We start from the raw sequence: 19,727 nt of genomic DNA on the forward strand, positions 1-19,727 counted from the left end.
CCGGTGTGTTTACGGACATATTCAATCAATCCCTATACCAGTCTGCTGTTCCCACATGCTTCAAGAGGGCCACCATTGTTCCTGTTCCCAAGAAAGCTAAGGTAACTAAGCTAAACGACTACCGCCCCGTTGCACTCACTTCCGTCATCATGAAGTGCTTTGAGAGACTAGTCAAGGACCATATCACCTCCACCCTACCTGACACCCTTGACCCACTCCAATTTGCTTACCGCCCAAATAGGTCCACAGACGATGCAATCTCAACCACACTGCACACTGCCCTAACCCATCTGGACAAGAGGAATACCTATGTGAGAATGCTGTTCATCGACTACAGCTCGGCATTCAACACCATAGTACCCTCCAAGCTCGTCATCAAGCTCGAGACCCTGGGTCTCGACCCCGCCCTGTGCAACTGGGTACTGGACTTCCTGACGGGCCGCCCCCAGGTCGTGAGGGTAGGCAACAACATCTCCTCCCCGCTGATCCTCAACACTGGGGCCCCACAAGGGTGCGTTCTGAGCCCTCTCCTGTACTCCCTGTTCACCCACGACTGCGTGGCCACGCACGCCTCCAACTCAATCATCAAGTTTGCGGACGACACAACAGTGGTAGGCTTGATTACCAACAACGACGAGACGGCCTACAGAGAGGAGGTGAGGGCCCTCGGAGTGTGGTGTCAGGAAAATAACCTCACACTCAACGTCAATAAAACTAAGGAGATGATTGTGGACTTCAGGAAACAGCAGAGGGAACACCCCCCTATCCACATCGATGGAACAGTAGTGGAGAGGGTAGCGAGTTTTAAGTTCCTCGGCATACACATCACAGACAAACTGAATTGGTCCACTCACACAGACAGCATCGTGAAGAAGGCGCAGCAGCGCCTCTTCAACCTCCGGAGGCTGAAGAAATTCGGCTTGTCACCAAAAGCACTCACAAACTTCTACAGATGCACAATCGAGAGCATCCTGGCGGGCTGTATCACCGCCTGGTACGGCAACTGCTCCTCCCTCAACCGTAAGGCTCTCCAGAGGGTAGTGAGGTCTGCACAACGCATCACCGGGGGCAAACTACCTGCCCTCCAGGACACCTACACCACCCGATGTTACAGGAAGGCCATAAAGATCATCAAGGACATCAACCACCCGAGCCACTGCCTGTTCACCCCGCTATCATCCAGAAGGCGAGGTCAGTACAGGTGCATCAAAGCTGGGACCGAGAGACTGAAAAACAGCTTCTATCTCAAGGCCATCAGACTGTTAAACAGCCACCACTAACATTGAGTGGCTGCTGCCAACACACTGACACTGACACTGACTCAACTCCAGCCACTTTAATAATGGGAATTGAAGGGAAATTATGTAAATATATCAGTAGCCACTTTAAACAATGCTACCTTATATAATGTTACTTACCCTACATTATTCATCTCATATGCATACGTATATACTGTACCCTATATCATCGACTGCATCCTTATGTAATACATGTATCACTAGCCACTTTAACTATGCCACTTTGTTTACATACTCATCTCATATGTATATACTGTACTCGATACCATCTACTGTATCTTGCCTATGCTGCTCTGTACCATCACTCATTCATATATCCTTATGTACATACTCCTTATCCCCTTACACTGTGTATAAGACAGTAGTTTTGGAATTGTTAGTTAGATTACTTGTTGGTTATTACTGCATTGTCGGAACTAGAAGCACAAGCATTTCGCTACACTCGCATTAACATCTGCTAACCATGTGTATGTGACAAATAAAATTTGATTTGATTTGAAACTTTGGAACCAGACAAAATATATATTTTTTGATTGATTGTGTTCCTGGTAGTACCTCCCAAACTAGAACAGTTCTCAGTAAACAGTCTCTCCTGTATATCTCGCAGAGATGAGGAGAAAACTAACACAAATCCTAATGATGATTCATTTGGAAAGACCCACCCTTTCCTAGCGTCCTCCAAGTTTGGTGCAGGGCCCCAAGCTTATCAAAAAGATTCAGAGGCTTTGGCCAGGAAAAATGTGGTTTGGAACTATTAACTCTCCAATGTATTGATTTGAATGCTTGGCTGCTCATCTTCTCTCTGGTGGCAGTATTTCAAATCAAATGTTATTTGTCACAGGTGTAATGCTTATTTACAAGACCTTGACCAACAATGCAGTTTTAAGAAAAATAGGTGTTATGTAAAAAATAGAGCAGCAGTAAAATAACAGTAGCGAGGCTTTATACAGGGGGTACCGGTACAGAGTCAATGTGGAGGCTATATACAGGGGGTACCGGTACAGAGTCAATGTGGAGGCTATATACAGGGGGTACCGGTACAGAGTCAATGTGGAGGCTATATACAGGGGGTACCGGTACAGAGTCAATGTGGAGGCTATATACAGGGGGTACCGGTACAGAGTCAATGTGGAGGCTATATACAGAGGGTACCGGTACAGAGTCAATGTGGAGGCTTTATACAGGGGGTACCGGTACAGAGTCAATGTGGAGGCTATATACAGGGGGTACCGGTACAGAGTCAATGTGGAGGCTATATACAGGAGTACCGGTACAGAGTCAATGTGGAGGCTATATACAGGGGGTACCGGTACAGAGTCAATGTGGAGGCTATATACAGGGGGTACCGGTACAGAGTCAATGTGGAGGCTATATACAGGGGGTACCGGTACAGAGTCAATGTGGAGGCTATATACAGGGGGTACCGGTACAGAGTCAATGTGGAGGCTATATACAGGTGGTACCGGTACAGAGTCAATGTGGAGGCTATATTCAGGGGGGTACCGGTACAGAGTCTATGTGTGGGGGCACAGGTTAGTCGAGGTAATTGAGGTAAGATGTACATGTAGGTAGAGTTAAAGTAACTATGCTTAGATATAAATAGAGAGTAAATGAACAGAGAGTAGCAGCAACGTAAAAGGCGGGAGGGACAATGCAAATAGTCTGGGTAGCCATTTGATTAGCTGTTCAGGAGTCTTATAGCTTGGAGTAGAAGCTGTTAAGAAGCCTTTTGGACCTAGACTTTCAGTGCGGTTATGACCGTAAAAAACAGTGCCAATTCAAAGGATGTTATTGCTGGGGGATGCTGCCTTTACAAGTCATTATTCAACCTCCACATCAGATGATAGGGCACTTTTTACTGACTACAAACCTTGATCTGTCCTGTGCAGTCAGGATTCAAATTATGATTCAAAGAACTGTGCTGTCCATCACCATATGCATGTCCACCAAGACCAGTGGGAACCCTGATTATACTGTACACTCATAGTTGTACATTACTCTAGGCCCTGCTCCTAACTCCAGTGGCAATGCCAATATTGATTCATTCAAAAAATGTTTGTCTTGCAGAATGCCAGAGTGCTGTTTAAGATCCGTGTGGTGGGAGGATCAGCGTCCTACAGCTACCTCTCCCCCCAGGATGGACGGCCGCTCTACCACCCAGCAGTGAACAGGTGAGACAGACAGCCTCTGCAGGCCACATACTGTAGCTAGCTAAGCGTCTGCATGTCAGACAGTTAGGTAGTGAGATGAGAAGGTAAGGCCGCGAACATGCGCTTCATCAAGCTAAAGTGAAGCAGTAGAGGTGTTCAAGCAAGGCTTCTAAGCATTTCAAGAGTAATGTGTCAAAACCACAGTTTCTTCCCTCTATATTTTGTATGGGTAGTTCTTTACTGAGAGGCAGCCCATACGGTGTAGTGGATTAGGTAATGCCCATTTCTTCCCGCAGTGAAATATGCAGCCATTTTGTAAGATTCTTTTTTAGGAGAGGGTGTCTAATATTTTACGAACTGTGGAAACTAATTGCCATTTTAAAGGGCACTTTATCAAGGCAGAATTCCTCCAGTTGCTTAGAAATGTCCATTCATCCATTTGAATGGTTGCTGGGGGGGCGTGGTGCTTTTGAAGTGCGTGTGTGCACAGTATTCAGAACACTTCTATTTGATGATGGTGCTACAAGACCCATTAATGTATTGATATTTCAGTAATACTACTAAATTGCTGCACGAGTGCCCCTCAAAGGTTTATGTGATTTTGTTTAACCTTTAACAACACCATCAGTAAAAGCATTTAGCATTTCAATCAATAGCTTTCCCTTACTTTGGAAAATAAAGTGATAGGAAGGAAAATTCTTCTTCCAGCATATAGGTTGTCTGCTATCCGACTGTGCTCCTTTGACCAGCATAGATGCATTTATTCGGTTGATATTTTGTTGGTGTCCATAGCCAGCCTTCATCACAGGCAGGGCTGTGTAGAGTCATAATAGAGGCTGTGATGGTGGTAAATGAAAGCATCTATAGCCTGTGGAGAGATACATGTACTGTCTCTACAGATCTGAAATCTCCAGGGCTCATACTGAGAGGCACCCCATAGCCATGAAGATCACTGTGTAATGAAATTCTGTTTGAAGTGTTCGCTTGAAGAGTTCAACTGGCTTTGATTGACTCTCAGCCCAGAATATAATGTAGTTTACCTGAGGGACCCCCAGAGCACAAGATTCCTACAAACAGTCATAGACATTGTGATAGTGAACTTACTACTCTACTCTCTGCCAAGAAAACTGTAGACAATCTTGCCAAATGCTCTGAGAGATATTTCTGAATTCAAATACTGTTTAATTGAGTCGTTTTGAGACTGGATGGATCTCTCGAGGCCATTATAAAAGCACAACTGTCATAGAAGACTTGAGTCAAGAAAACATGCTTCATTGTAGTAGAGACTGAAAATAAATTTCAGTTTCTCTGTCCCCATTCCACCTCTTCTACTGCTCATGAATAACTAGCATTAAGGAAAATCCCCAATTAATCTGTCACAAATTGTTTAAATCCCACCTATCATTTAAATCCTATTTATAACTGACCCAATTAGTGGAGCTGGGTTTCTGGTGGGGCTCTATCACACCAAGAATAGCCTCATTCATTGCTTCAGCTGTTAGGGTTTGGTAAGGCACATAAAACTCGACTTTTACATTAAATCAATCTGATTCATAACATGCTTTAGGAAAGGAAAGGGAAAGGACCCCAACATGATGATATTCAATACTGTCAGGGTTTCAAGGGGCCTACAGTAGCGTTAACACAGACTCTGAATGAAAAGCTAATGTTTAACTACTTTCTTGACCTGCCGAAGATCCAACTCGGATCAAAACGTCGTCTTTATTGTGCGTCTGATTAAATCACCATGGGAGCATACCAGAGTTGCGGACATTCCTTTTTTCTTCAACTACTTTCTTACCATCGATTGTGCTTTAAACATATGTTGTTGTGTGAATAGTTTGTGGATATTCTGTTTATTCAGCCTCTGAAAACGCACTTCTGAAAGCACTATCTACAAATCCATGATCTGCTCCTTTTTTTGAATCCCAGTGTGGTGGATGTTTAATTGTTAGGTCCTGCTGACACCTAGTGGCTGTACAGAGTCTATAAATACATGCTGCTGCACAAAGGCCCTCTCTGAAAAGGTCTCGATGCTGCATTTCCAATGGGGATTTACCCTGGTGTCTTACGCCAGGCTCAGACTTTTCTGTTTCCATCTATGTGGGCTGGCACTTATGTCTCACGAGGCCATGGCTCTGCTCTGACTTGGAGCCACGGCAAAGCTCTGGGTACTTTTCAGCTGGCATTTACATGATGGCTAATTCTGAACTTTAACACCTTCTCGCAAAACTACAGTGTTCTTGAATGATGCAGAGCTTGAAGATTCTGCTCGCCATAAGTATTTAGTGCCACACTCCTAATGGAAACACAATAACTCTAGAGTTTACACCAGGGGTTCCCAAACTGGTTTGGCCCACGACCCCATTTTGATATATTTTTTTTTTGTGACAACACCATTGTAAAAAAAAAAAATGTAAAGTGATGAAATCAACAGCCAATATTTACTTATTTAATTGGAGCTATGACAATGTATTACAAATCAGTCTGATAATACTTTTGACAGTAATCATTTTCTATGATTTTCTGTACAGAAAATAACAATCATTGATGATGTTCTTTTTCCCTGATTTAGTGCCTGATCTTGTCCACTCTGTTCTAATAAGGCTTGTGGGCATTGTAGAGGGAAACAGACACACATGTGTTCCTGAGAGTCTTATCTTTCAGTGATGGGGTCATAATATTTTGTATCTTAAACCGTTCAAAGGATAGAGCCACATTTGTAGGAAGAAAACAGAAACCTGACTGTTTATTACAACCACATCTAGTGGCTACCGGAGGTTACTGACATAACCCCAGTTCTATGAACCAAGCATGATTTTTTTCCAGAGTTTCTCTTGTGACACCATTTTCAAATCTGGAGACCCCACATGGGATTGCGACCCCTAGTTTGGGAAACGCTGGCCTACATTAACATAAAACACTGGTGGCCCACTGGTGAGGAGGGTAAGACTCAATGGGAAAGCACCATAACAAAATGTACATACCACCTGAATAATAGGTGAACAGTGTGCGAAGGGGATTATGCTGAAGTTTTACCTTGCTAATCTGATGACCTTTAACCCCTTTGTTCCCAGAGCTCTTAATCTCTGTGGCTCAGGAGGACCGCCCCATGTGAAGCTCATCATCGAATGGGAACACAGAATAAAAGACTGGTCAGTCATTATCAGTGACAGTCTATAACCTTCTAGCCCTGAATTATTGTAGACCAACTGTAATCATAAAACAGTATGTATGCTGCTGCATATGCCTTATTTTATTAATGCCTGGCAGCCTCTTTCTCTCTCTGTGCATGTTCCCAACTCTGTCTGTCTGTCTGTCTGTCTGTCTGTCTGTCTGTCTGTCTGTCTGTCTGTCTGTCTGTCTGTCTGTCTGTCTGTCTGTCTGTCTGGCTGTCTGTCTGCGTGTCTGGCTGTCTGCGTGTCTGTCTGTCTGTCTGTCTGTCTGTCTGTCTGTCTGTCTGTCTGTCTGTCTGTCTGTCTGTCTGTCTGTCTGTCTGTCTGTCTGCGTGTTGTCGGTCTCCTGCAGCCTGTTTGGGAACATCCAGGAGGAGGTGGTGAAGGATGCTGAGAGTGTGAGAGGCCAGCATCAGCAGCACGTCCAGCAGCACAGTTGTACTCTGGACGAGTGCTTTCAGCTCTACACTAAAGAGGAACAGGTACATTATCTCCTACGGTCAGGCAACAACCACTGCTGAGTACAATCTGTTGTCTCACTATAGTCTACAAGGGTGTCAAACTCATTCCATGGAGGGCCTTGTGTCTGCTGGTTTTAGTTTTTTCCTTTCAATTAAGCCCTAGACAACCAAGTGAGTTGAGTCCCTTACTAATTAGTGACCTTAATTCATAAATGAAGTCCAAGGGAGGAGCGTAAACCCGTAGACACTCGGCCCTCCGTGGAATGAGTTTGACATGTGTCATAGAACCTTATGTACCGAACCCACTGACTGAATGACTGACGAGGAGCAAGGAAATCCTTCCTACCTGTGATTTTCATTATATACTGTATTTTTGTTTATAGGGGAGACTGCCTCTAGTTTGAAACAGTCCTTTAAGGGAAATTCATCCAAATTACAAATACATTAATCTTATGCTACCTTAAAAATAAGATGCACATTTGTTATTTGGGTGAACAATCCCTTTAAGGACATCATTATGGAATCCATAATGCTTCTTACAGACCCCCCAGTGTTATAAGATGCAATGTCAACAGTAACATCAAAGGATGTGAATGTTGTGGTATGATGTCAAGAACAAAATCTGCCTTCAGTCAAATCAATCAAGATGACCTGAGGTGGAATTAATCTTGCCAATTGGGCTCTTATTTTCCCGTCCGTGGAGTTCTATTAGAGCTGTGAATGGACTCTGTTTCTGCTGGGAACTGTATGCTCTCGCTTAACTGTATCTACACCCAGATCGGTGTCTAAACGACTTGTGAATCAGAATACTTCCTTCCCTTCGAATGGTTGATTGATCTTCCTGCTCCCAGTTATACTGTACCACAATATATTGTTTACCGTCATGCCCCATCTCCATGCCCCTCCACACCTCGTTTCTAGGCCGTCATTGAAAATAAGAATTTGTTCTTAACTGACTTGCCTAGTTAAATAAAGGTACAAATACATTTTTGCAAATTAAAAATAAATAAATAAACATGAAGAGGTTGTTTAAGGGAACGTTCTGAATATCCAAAAGGTGTACAGTGAAATGCTTACTTACAAGCCCTTAACCAACCATGCAGTTAAGAAAAATACATTCAAAAAGTAAGAAATAATAGTAACAAATCATTTAAGCGCAGCAGTAAAATAACAATAGCAAGGCTATATACAGGGGGTACCGGTATTATCAGGTATCAAGGTAAGACCCAAGTCCAGACTGTGAAGGGGCAGGCAAATGACAGGTCAAGGCAGGCAGGGGTCGATAATCCAGAGTAGGAGCAAAGGTACTGGGACAGGCAGAGTGGTCAGGCGTGGGGGGGGCAGGGTCAGGACAGGCAAGAGTCAAAAACCAGGAGGACGAGAAAAACAGAGGCTGGGAAAAGACAGAAGCTGACAGGAACAAACGCTGGTAAGCTTGACAAACAAGACCAACTGGCACAGACAGACAGAAAACACAGGTATAAATACCCAGAGGATAAGTGGGGAAGATGGGCGACACCTGGAGAGGACAGGTGAAACAGATCAGGGTGTGACAGGTACAGAGTCAATGTGCGGGGGCACCGGTTAGTCGAGGTAATTGAGGTAGTATGTACAGTTGAAGTCGGAAGTTTACATACTGTACACCTTAGCCAAATACATTTAAACTGACATTGCTGACATTAGTCTTAGGTCAGTTAGGATCACCACATTATTTTAAGAATGTGAAATGTCAGAATAATAGTAGAGAGAATGATTTATTTCAGCTTTTATTTCTTTCATCACATTCCCAGTGGGTCAGAAGTTTACATACACAGTATTTGGTAGCATTGCCTTTAAATTGTTTAACTTGGGTCAAACGTTTTGGGTAGCCTTCCACAAGCTTCCCACAATAAGTTGGGTGAATTTAATCCCATTCCTCCTGACAGAGCTGGTGTGACTGAGTCAGGTTTGTAAGGCCTCCTTGCTCGCAAACGCTTTTTCAGTTCTGCCCATCAAATTTTCTATTGGATTGAGGTCAGGGCTTTGTGATGGCCACTCCAATACCTTGACTTTGTTGTCCTCAAGCCATTTTGCCACAACTTTGGAAGTATGCTTGGGGTCATTGTCCATTTGGAAGACCCATTTGCGACCAAGCTTTAACTTCCTTACTGATGTCTTGAGATGTTGCTTCAATATATCCACATAATTTTACTTCCTCATGATACCATCTATTTTGTGAGGTGCACCAGTCCCTCCTACAGCAAAACACCACCAAAACATGATGCTGCCACCCTGTGCTTCACGGTTGGGATGGTGTTCTTCGGCTTGCAAGCCTCCCCCTTTTTCCTCCAAACATAACGGTGGTCATTATGGCCAAACAGTTCTATTTTTGTTTCATCAGACCAGAGGACATTTCTCCAAAAAGCAAGATTTTTTTTCTGAAGTTTTGGCTGATTTCTTTAGATTTTCCTATGATGTCAAGCAAAGAGGCACTGAATTTGAAGGTAGGCCTTGAAATACATCCACAGGTACACCTCCAATTGACTCAAATGATGTCAATTAGCAGTTAACAAAAATACATTCCGAAACTTCTAAAGCCATGACATCCTTTTCTGCAATTTTCCAAGCTGTTTAAAGGCACAGTCAACTTGGTGTATGTCAACTTCTGACCCACTGGAATTGTGATACAGTGAATTTTATAAGTTAAATAATCTCTTTGTGAACAAATGTTGGAAAAATTACTTGTGTCATGCACAAAGTAGATGTCCTAACCGACTTGCCAAATCTATAGTTTGTTAATAAGAAATTTGTGAAGTGGTTGAAAAACGAGTTTTAAAGACTCCAACCTAAGTGTATGTAAACTTCCGACTTCAACTGTACATGTAGGTAGAGTTATTAAAGTGACTATGCATAGATAATAACAGAGAATAGCAGCAGCGTAAAATAGATTGGGGGGCAATGCAAATAGTTTGGGTAGCCATTTGATTAGATGGTCAGGAGTCTTATGGCTTGGGGGTAGAAGCTGTTTTGAAGCCTCTTGGACCTATACTTGGAGCTCCGGTACTGCTTGCCATGCGGTAGCAGAGAGAACAGTCTATGACAAGGGTGGCCTTCCTCTGACACCGCCTGGTATTGAGGTCCTGGATGGCAGGAAGCTTGGCCCCGGTGATGTACTGGGCTGTACGCACTACCCACTGTAGTGCCTTGCGGTCGGAGGCCGAGCAGTTGATATACCATGCAGTGATGCAACCCGTCAGGATGCTCTCGATGGTGCAGCTGTAGAACCTTTTGAGGATCTGAGGACCCGTGCCAAATCTTTTCAGTCTTCTGAGGGGGAATAGGTTTTGTTGTGTCCTCTTCACAACTGTCTTGGTGTGCTTGGAACATGTTAGTTAGGTAATAGAGGTGTACGGGAACTTCAAAGCCTGTAATTTGGTTTATGTAATACGCTTATGAAGTTGACATGTGCGATAGATGTCTAGAACATGTCCTCCTCAAGAGCCTTCTCTTAGTTTCTTCCTGAGCATTGTTTGATTCCTATGTCTGCTTCTGATAGGAGTGAATAATTTCTCATTGCCATTCATGAAGGCAAATGACTAAGCTTTCTTTAGCTCCATTCGTGACCAGATTAGTATCCTCGACTGAACATGAAGGTTAATGGATACAGCTGCCTCCATCTCCTTCCTCCACTCTTCTTCATGCACACTAATCAGAGGGATTAGAGTGCCGGAGGCGGTCGCCCCAGCAACAGGTTGTGAAAGTGACTGATAAATTAGGCTTCACATACTGTTCTGATGAAACAGACACGGTCTCATGCACAGAGCTATCACTGAATACCATCGCAACCTGTATCAGACCACATTTCATGTCTTAAACATTGTCCACCAGCTTCAAACTGCTGGAAAACAATATTTTTGGTTATTGAAAATATATTTCACAGCGATTTAGATTGTACACTGATTCCCTACACTATTCAGTGCTTGCTTTCTCACATAAACTGAAATTGAGCAAACAGTGTAGAATTTTTGCAACCAGGAAATTAGCGATTTTTGCTAGATAATACAGCCACAAAGTCGGAGCAGCTGCCACTCCGGCGGGAGATATCAATAGGAAAAGCACACAGCCAATCACAAGACTGGTGGGTAAGTAATACTGTGAAACATTATCATTCCACAATTAGCGGCAGATATATTATGGACATTTTCTGAAATTACAATACAAAAATGTAAAAGGTTGATTGAGGGACAAGATTTCATTTTTTTTTTACATGGATGAATTTCTCTCTCTGTCTCTCTCTCTCTCTCTCTCTCTCTCTGTCTCTGTCTCTGTCTCTCTCCCTCTCCCTCCCTCCCTCCCTCCCCCCCCCAGCTGGCCCCAGACGATGCATGGAAATGTCCCCACTGTAAGCAGCTGCAGCAGGGCATGGTGAAGATGAGCCTGTGGACGCTGCCTGACATCCTCATCCTCCACCTCAAGCGCTTCCGGCAGGTGGGCGAGCGCCGCAACAAGCTGGCCACGCTAGTGCGCTTCCCCCTGGACGGCCTAGACATGGCGCCCCATGTGGTGAAGAGGAGAAAGAGCACCCGGCTGCCCCCCCAATGTCCTCTGCCCCCCCACGGTCCTCTGCTCCCTGGCCCCCTGCACCCGGCCTGGAAACAGCCCTGCCCACCCGACAGGGCCCCTCCAGACTTCCTATATGACCTCTATGCCGTGTGTAACCATCACGGAGGCATGCACGGGGGACATTACACAGGTTTGTATGGAGGGACTGTCTGGCTGTCATATTCACATCCTATAAATGTTCTATGAAATATCAATCTCATTGAAAGTGGTCTTTAATCAGCAAGGTGTCTTGAAGTGAGATCCAGTCCAAAAATGTGTTTGATGGTGATGATAATAAAGACATGGTGGTGGTTTGTTTAGTATGTATGTAAGTACACACTGTTGTGCGTGTCTGAACAGGTGTCTGTGTCTCTGTGCAGCGTTCTGCAGGAACTCATTGGATGCCCAGTGGTATGGGTATGATGACAGCAGTGCAGAGCCAGTCACAGAGGGGGAGGTGTGCACACGGGGAGCCTACATCCTCTTCTACCAGAGACGCAACACCATCCCTCCATGGTCAGCCAGCTCCTCTCTCAGAGGTGAGCCATGTTGACAAGTCCATTCATTAAGCCACAGTCTGCAATATGTCCTGCAGTCCTATTGTGTCATTTCAATAGATGATATATACCAATTGGTTCTGGAAGAATACTGACCTTTAGAGGTCTTCAGTTGAAAGTAAGTCCATGTAATGGAAATAAGGCTTCTGAAATCCATTATTGGTGAAATGATGGCTTTGGTCGCCCAATAATGAATGGCACTTCATTGACAGCATCCAGACATTTTTCTAATTTAAATCATTAATGTTGAAATCAAAAGAGTGTATGATTGGCAGTGTGTAATGACCTTGTCCATGGTAGGATGGAGGTACAGTAAAGGCATACTAGGTTTGGTTTGCTCCTAGCAGAACTCGGATAGGCAAAGGGAATGTCTGTGCATTGCATACTCCCTCAAAAGTCTTTTGCTTAAAAACGAGAAAAAAGCTGCAATAGCGGCAATTGTCCCTCTTGAGACGCTGTAGCCAGTATACACTTCCTCAAAATAGTCAGAATTTATCTAAGATAACTCAAGGAATCTATCATTCATTTTGACGTTTTTGCAGAGGAGATCTTAGTCGTGCCTTTTTTCATCTAACTAAGATGTTTGGTGCACTATTTCACAATGAAAAAGTTTATTGAAGAATCCCTACTGTTGACCAATCTCCGACCAAGGGGCATATGCTTCCAAACTAACAACAACTAACAAAATGTTGTCATAATATATGCACAAACTCTTCCCGAAATGTTTCGGCTGGGAAGCATGTGGACGCCTACTGTCCCCCTCTAGGAAAAGGAGACAGGTTTGTATGTATTAGCTGTGTTGAGAGTCCAGTAGATGGCACTTTGCTCTCTATAACAGTGTTCTTCTACTTCTACAGGCTCCACCAGCTCCTCCACGTCAGACCACTGGCTGATCCGTCTGACGCGGGACAGTAAGAGGGGCAGCCTGTTCTCTGGGGGGTCCACCTCTGGCCCTCCTGGCCCCACACCAACCCCTGAATCCCCAGAGCTCCCTGTGTTCGAGGACGAGCCTCTTAAAACAGAGACAGGTGAGTAGCCCATTGGGACACCATTTCCCCAGTCTGTCTCTAAATAAATAAAACCACTATTGTTCGCTGTGCCTGATTGGTCTGAAGTTCTGGTTTTTACTCAAAGAGGATTATATCTTTGAGATAATTACATAATTAAAAAGCAGATGATTATGTAAATAAGTCGATCAATGAACCATTAAAAAAGAGGAGGAATGTGAGGAAAAATCCTAACTGTGTTTGTTTTTTCTTCTGGGTCCAGATGGGTTTGAGAATAAGCCATTTGTCCGAGGCACTCAGGGCAGGAGCGTGAGCATGAGGTCACCCACTAAGACCAAGGACACCCTGAGCAAAGGGCTGCCCCTGCGCTGGTCCTTTGGTTCCAAGGACCGCCCCAAACCCTCCGCCCCCAGGCGAGGGGAGCTGGTGGAGTACCTGGAGTCAGGGCGCAGGCCGCGGTGCACCAAGGACCCCATCATCACCCTAGTGGCCACCCCGCCCCAGGGCGGGCACAGGGACCTGGGCAGCTCCCCCAGTGTCAGCAGCCTGAGCTGCATGGACAGGTCCAACTCTGAGGCCTGCGACTCCCCAAGAGTACCAGAGGGCCAGAGCAGGCCTGCCATAGAGAGGAGCTCCAGCCTGGGGCTCAGTATTATCACTAAAGTCAGGGATGACAGCTCACTTGGACGGAGGTCCTCCAAGAGGTTCAGGCAGGACCAGAGCAGGACCCTGGACCCTCACCCCCATAGAGGCTCTACTGATGGGGTCCACATCAGCCACAGTGCCCCCCCAAGTAGGGACTCTACACTGAAGAGGCCCAAGGCCCAAGCAGGGCTGACCTCCAGGGTAGGGGTGCTGCAGGCTGGTCTACAGCCTGAGGAGAGGAAGGGGATGAGGGGTCAGGAGGTAAGGAGCCACGACAGCCTCTTGTCCTTTTTCAAATCAGGCTTCCTGAAGAAAGACACTCAGAGGATACCTAGCAAGGGGGAGGAAGTCCGGGCCAATGGCCACGGACGAACCAGCAAGGTGGCAAACGGTAGTTTGTCTAAACTCTCCCTCTCCAATGGGACCCTGAACGGTGTAGCGCTGGAGGAAAAGAGGGCCAACGGCGCCCCTAGAAGTGACTGCCGTCACAGCAAAGGGCAGCTTGTCAACGGGAGGGCAGGGAGTCACAGCTCTGCTGCTGACATCAAGCGTGCCCACAGCTCCAGTAACATCCAGACCAAACTGGACTTGACCCTGCGCAGGTGTGCCTCTCTGCAGAGGAACGGGCAGGTAGCTCCCCCGGCCCCCCGCAGCAGCCTGGCCACAGACAAGCCCAGCTATGCCACCCTGCAGCGGGCACGCTACAGCACCACCTCCCTGGGCAGGCAGCAGAGACCCGTCCCCGAGTCCTGCTTCTGACTCCCTCCGCACCGCTAGGCTAACTGGCTGCTGCCACAGCAGTAGAGTTATCTGGCGTGTGTGTCTCTTTATTTAGAGTTTGTGCCAATGCTACTGTCAGGGTTAGCATGTTAGGGTGAGCTGAGCAGTCTGGCCACCACTGCTAGAGCAGAGGAATAGTCACGGTGTTACTATAAGACAGGTTCTTAGGGGAGGCTTTGCCAACAGTAATGCAGTGCGTAACAGTTAACTGTCTGTCATAGTCTTCTGTTTAATGTAAGTGCCTCTGTGACAGTTCAGAATGATTGTTTGTTGAACACTGCAACCACGCTATTGATTGACACACATCACATCCAGACGGTCACCAGGTCTCTGTAGTATAACCATCAGAGCTGTTGTTTCTGAAGGGCATCATGTACCCTCTGTTAACACTGATGTTATTGACGTATTGTCTTTGTGTGTAAATGAATCTATGCAGTCTGTGTACAATGGAGAGGTACAACTGCTGTATTGTGATCATATTTATTCCACAAACATGTCAAGCATCTGTCTTGGTTGTATGCTGTCCTTGATTTTCTATTGATGTAGCCGCGGAGGAATATCCTGCACAGAAAGATTCAGTTAAATGATTGTCTGTCTGTGCTTCCACCGCAAACTGTTTGCTGGGACCTCATACACTTATGTTATTGCTAATATTCATCATGTACCATCTTCTGTCAGTGGCAACTGGCAACTGAAAGAAATAAGTACTGTAATAACCTGGTTGTTACACACCTGTTACTGACTACCGTACTGTAACGACGGTGTGTGATTGGAGGAGAAATAAGGGTAGAGGAATGAAATGGTGATTTATGTTCGTAACTAACATGATTGAAATACTGGGTTGAAAAGAGGTTAGTTTGCACACCATGTACTCCAGCACAGTGATGGTCCTGTATACTCCACAATAGATTTAATGGATCTTGAACCAAAGTTTGTGTCAATCAGAACATTCATCAGGACCCTGAAAAAGGTCTAGATAATCTAGTTTAAGATTCATTGTGGAGCATACAAGAATACCAGACAGTATCTAGGACTTTCTATTTTAAATCGAAATGGAAAATAATTATCAAAAAGAGCCACTTGAGAGTTTTGTACATTGACTTGTGTGAACGTAGATGGGTGCTATTTTGTGATGGTGAACTGTTGTGGAACCTCCTCACACCAGTGGTTTAGGTCAGCCCCTTATAGAGCACCAGGGACAGACTGACAGCCCATTTCAAGGCTTTTAATATCACTCCCTGTATCTCCCCACTGCTGAGCTCCAGAGAAAGTTACTGCCAGTTTCACAATAACTCACCAGGGGGGGATTAAACCTCCTCCCCTGTTGCCATGGCAAACTCCCTTAAAGATACCAACTGTGAAGGTGCTGCTGTCTGATGTACTCTGTAGAGGGGCAGGGATTTCTTGATTTTCATTCATTTTCGACCCAAAACATCTCTTGACTTAGCTTCCAATATACAGTACATGACGATCTATTACATTAAATGAAGATCATTGAGTAACTTTTCCTATAGAGTGCTGTAATGCATTTTAATTGTCAGCCATAGGGTACATGCCAATTCAGATAAATGCACATTCTGTGTATGTTCTAGTCAGTGCAGATTTCCCAGCAACAATGGATGGAAACGTATGATGTGTGTTTTATGTTAGGAGGGTGTAGAGCACATGTGTTTGAGCTTTCATCAACTGTATATGAACATATGTAGAAGTAATATTACCAACACAATGGCATACAGTGCTTCTGTAAAGGGAAAAATACTATCAGAGTGAATGTATTTATCTATTAGATTTCTGAGTTACTTAATTACTTAGGCCCATCGCCCCATGAGAAGCATAGGCCATCAACTGGCCATCAACTGAGTTGACTTCATGTATCTGAAATTATCTAGAATTTAATCCCAATGAAATGATACAATCCTTTACTATTCTCCTAAACTACAATGTTAATGTGTAGGACATATGGTTGTGTTAGCAGACATACAGTAGTAGCTATACAATATACTGGACCATATGGGATGCCCCATATGCATCATCATAACTTCTTCTAATGGGGATTGGTTGATGACACTACACCATCAACCATCATGACAAATTGGTTGATGACACTACACCATCAACCATCATGACAAATTGGTTGATGACACTACACCATCAACCATCATGACAAATTGGTTGATGACACAACACCATCAACCATCATGACAAATTGGTTGATGACACAACACCATCAACCATCATGACAAATTGGTTGATGACACAACACCATCAACCATCATGACAAATTGGTTGATGACACTACACCATCAACCATCATGACAAATTGGTTGATGACACTACACCATCAACCATCATGACAAATTGGTTGATGACACTACACCATCAACCATCATGACAAATTGGTTGATGACACAACACCATCAACCATCATGACAAATTGGTTGATGACACTACACCATCAACCATCATGACAAATTGGTTGATGACACTACACCATCAACCATCATGACAAATTGGTTGATGACACTACACCATCAACCATCATGACAAATTGGTTGATGACACTACACCATCAACATTGTCTGATGACACAAAAGCATTAACATAGGCTGATGACACTATACCATCAACATTGTCTGATGACACCACACCATCAACATTGTCTGATGACACCACACCATCAACATAGGCTGATGACACTACACCATCAACATTGTCTGATGACACTACACCATCAACATTGTCTGTTGACACTACACCATCAACATAGGCTAATGACACTACACCATCAACATTGTCTGATGACACTACACCATCAACATCGGCTGATGACACTACACCATCAACATAGGCTGATGACACTACACCATCAACATTGTCTGATGACACTACACCATCAACATAGGCTGATGACACTACACCATCAACATTGTCTGATGACACTACACCATCAACATTGTCTGATGACACTACACCATCAACATTGTCTGATGACACTACACCATCAACATTGTCTGATGACACCAGACCATCAACATTGTCTGATGACACTACACCATCAACATTGTCTGATGACACTACACCATCAACATTGTCTGATGACACTACACCATCAACATTGTCTGATGACACCACACCATCAACATAGGCTGATGACACTACACCATCAACATAGGCCGATGACACTACACCATCAACATAGGCCGATGACACTACACCATCAACATAGGCCGATGACACTACACCATCAACATTGTCTGATGACACCACACCATCAACATAGGCTGATGACACTACACCATCAACATAGGCCCGCCGATGACACTACACCATCAACATAGGCCGATGACACTACACCATCAACATAGGCCGATGACACTACACCATCAACATTGTCTGATGACACCACACCATCAACATAGGCTGATGACACTACACCATCAACATAGGCCGATGACACTACACCATCAACATAGGCTGATGACACCACACCATCAACATAGGCCGATGACACCACACCATCAACATAGGCCGATGACACCACACCATCAACATAGGCCGATGACACTAGCTCAAATGTTATGCCTTTTTTTTCACTTGTTCTCATCAATTTTGTTTCTGCAACCTTATTTAACTTTTCTGTATCACTTTGTTTACCAAAACGAGCACTTGTTTTGGAAGTGACCCTAAATGAAGGATGCTTTCCTTGGGAAGGCATGGGTTGACTATATTTTATATGCAACTTTTGTAAAAGTCTACATTTTATACCTGATTTGTAATTATTTAAATGAAGGCTCCAGATGATCAAATCAGATAATGTATGCTTCTGATTAGAGAGCAATGTCAGGATAAAGCACAAGTGGACTTTAATTGTGAACTTAACATATATATTGTATCTGCTTATTACCATACTGGAATTTATTTCAATTGCAAATTAAACACAGCTTTTCTCACAACTACTCTCTTTATTATATCATAATACAAACGAGGAGATATTCAATTGCATGTGTCATTGTATCTGTCTAACTTGGACTTTGAACTGGTTCAGGTTCTGCTCATTTCCATACCACATCATACCAGCTTAACTTACAAAACCAAGGTGTAGAGAACAACTGATTAACAAAAGTTGAACTATTGTGGAGAAAAAATTGTATTCCAAATGTTTCTTAAATTCATCATCCAGTGTGTCATGCATGTTTTGTTGATATTGGGAGAGCACATTCCAAATAGTTCTCTTGCTGTGCTTTTAGGGAAATGTATGCCTTTCCTACACACACCTTTCCTTCTCACTTCTCAGTAGTTGGTATTCAGACTTACCTTATGCAGGTGTGTAACAGGCTTTACAGGCGTGGCTAACTGAATTCCTTGTTTCAGATTTAATTCAATAGGGTTTTCAGTACATTTATCTAAAGCCATCCCTTTAAATTGGGTGTACCTTTAATTTGAGTTCTCTACAGACTCACTAGAATATGTGGAGAGAACGGTTCAGAATATTAGAGATATTAGAGATCAATGAAAGAAAGTAATTTAAATTATTGACCGATTATGATTTTTCAGCGCCGATACCGATTATTGGAGGACCCCAAAAAAGCCGGTACCGATTAATCGGCAGATTTTTATATATATATATATATATTTTTTGTAATAATGACAATTACAACACTACTGAATGAACATTGAACACTTTTATTTAACTTAATATAATACAGAAATAAAATCTATTTAGTCTCAAATAAATAAGGAAACACGCTCAATTTGGTTTAAATAATGCAAAAACACAGTGTTGGAGAAGAAAGTAAAAGTACAATATGTGCCATGTAAAAAAGCTAACGTAAGGTCTATTTTTCTCCACTTCCTGTCTAACTGACGTGCCCAAAGTAAACTGCTTGTCACTCAGGCTCAGAAGCCAGGATATGCATATAATTGGTACTATTGGATAGAAAACACTTTGACGTTTGTAGAAATGTTAAAACAATGTATGAGACTATAGCACAATTAATATGGTAGGAGATAATCCAAAGAAAAACCAGACGGAATATTATTTATTTTGAGAGCACATGCTCTTTCAATGGAAA

The 19,727-nt window shown here is 43.8% G+C and overlaps 1 protein-coding gene across 1 annotated transcript in view; it reads left to right on the plus strand.

The window, feature by feature from the left end:
* The window catches only part of LOC115110903 (ubiquitin carboxyl-terminal hydrolase 43-like), a 95,028-nt gene extending 76,420 nt beyond the window's left edge, over positions 1-18,608 (plus strand). The window contains exons 9-15 of the mRNA XM_065010217.1: positions 3,366-3,469; positions 6,526-6,603; positions 6,977-7,106; positions 11,433-11,817; positions 12,047-12,205; positions 13,081-13,251; positions 13,493-18,608. Of these exons, the coding sequence (XP_064866289.1) occupies positions 3,366-3,469; positions 6,526-6,603; positions 6,977-7,106; positions 11,433-11,817; positions 12,047-12,205; positions 13,081-13,251; positions 13,493-14,634 (2,169 nt within the window). The 3' untranslated portion in view covers positions 14,635-18,608. The remainder of the gene's footprint in view (positions 1-3,365; positions 3,470-6,525; positions 6,604-6,976; positions 7,107-11,432; positions 11,818-12,046; positions 12,206-13,080; positions 13,252-13,492) is intronic.
* The last annotated feature ends 1,119 nt before the right edge of the window (positions 18,609-19,727 follow it).

This window comes from Oncorhynchus nerka, linkage group LG26 (assembly GCF_034236695.1).
Source record: "Oncorhynchus nerka isolate Pitt River linkage group LG26, Oner_Uvic_2.0, whole genome shotgun sequence".
NCBI classification, from domain to species: Eukaryota; Metazoa; Chordata; class Actinopteri; order Salmoniformes; family Salmonidae; genus Oncorhynchus; species Oncorhynchus nerka.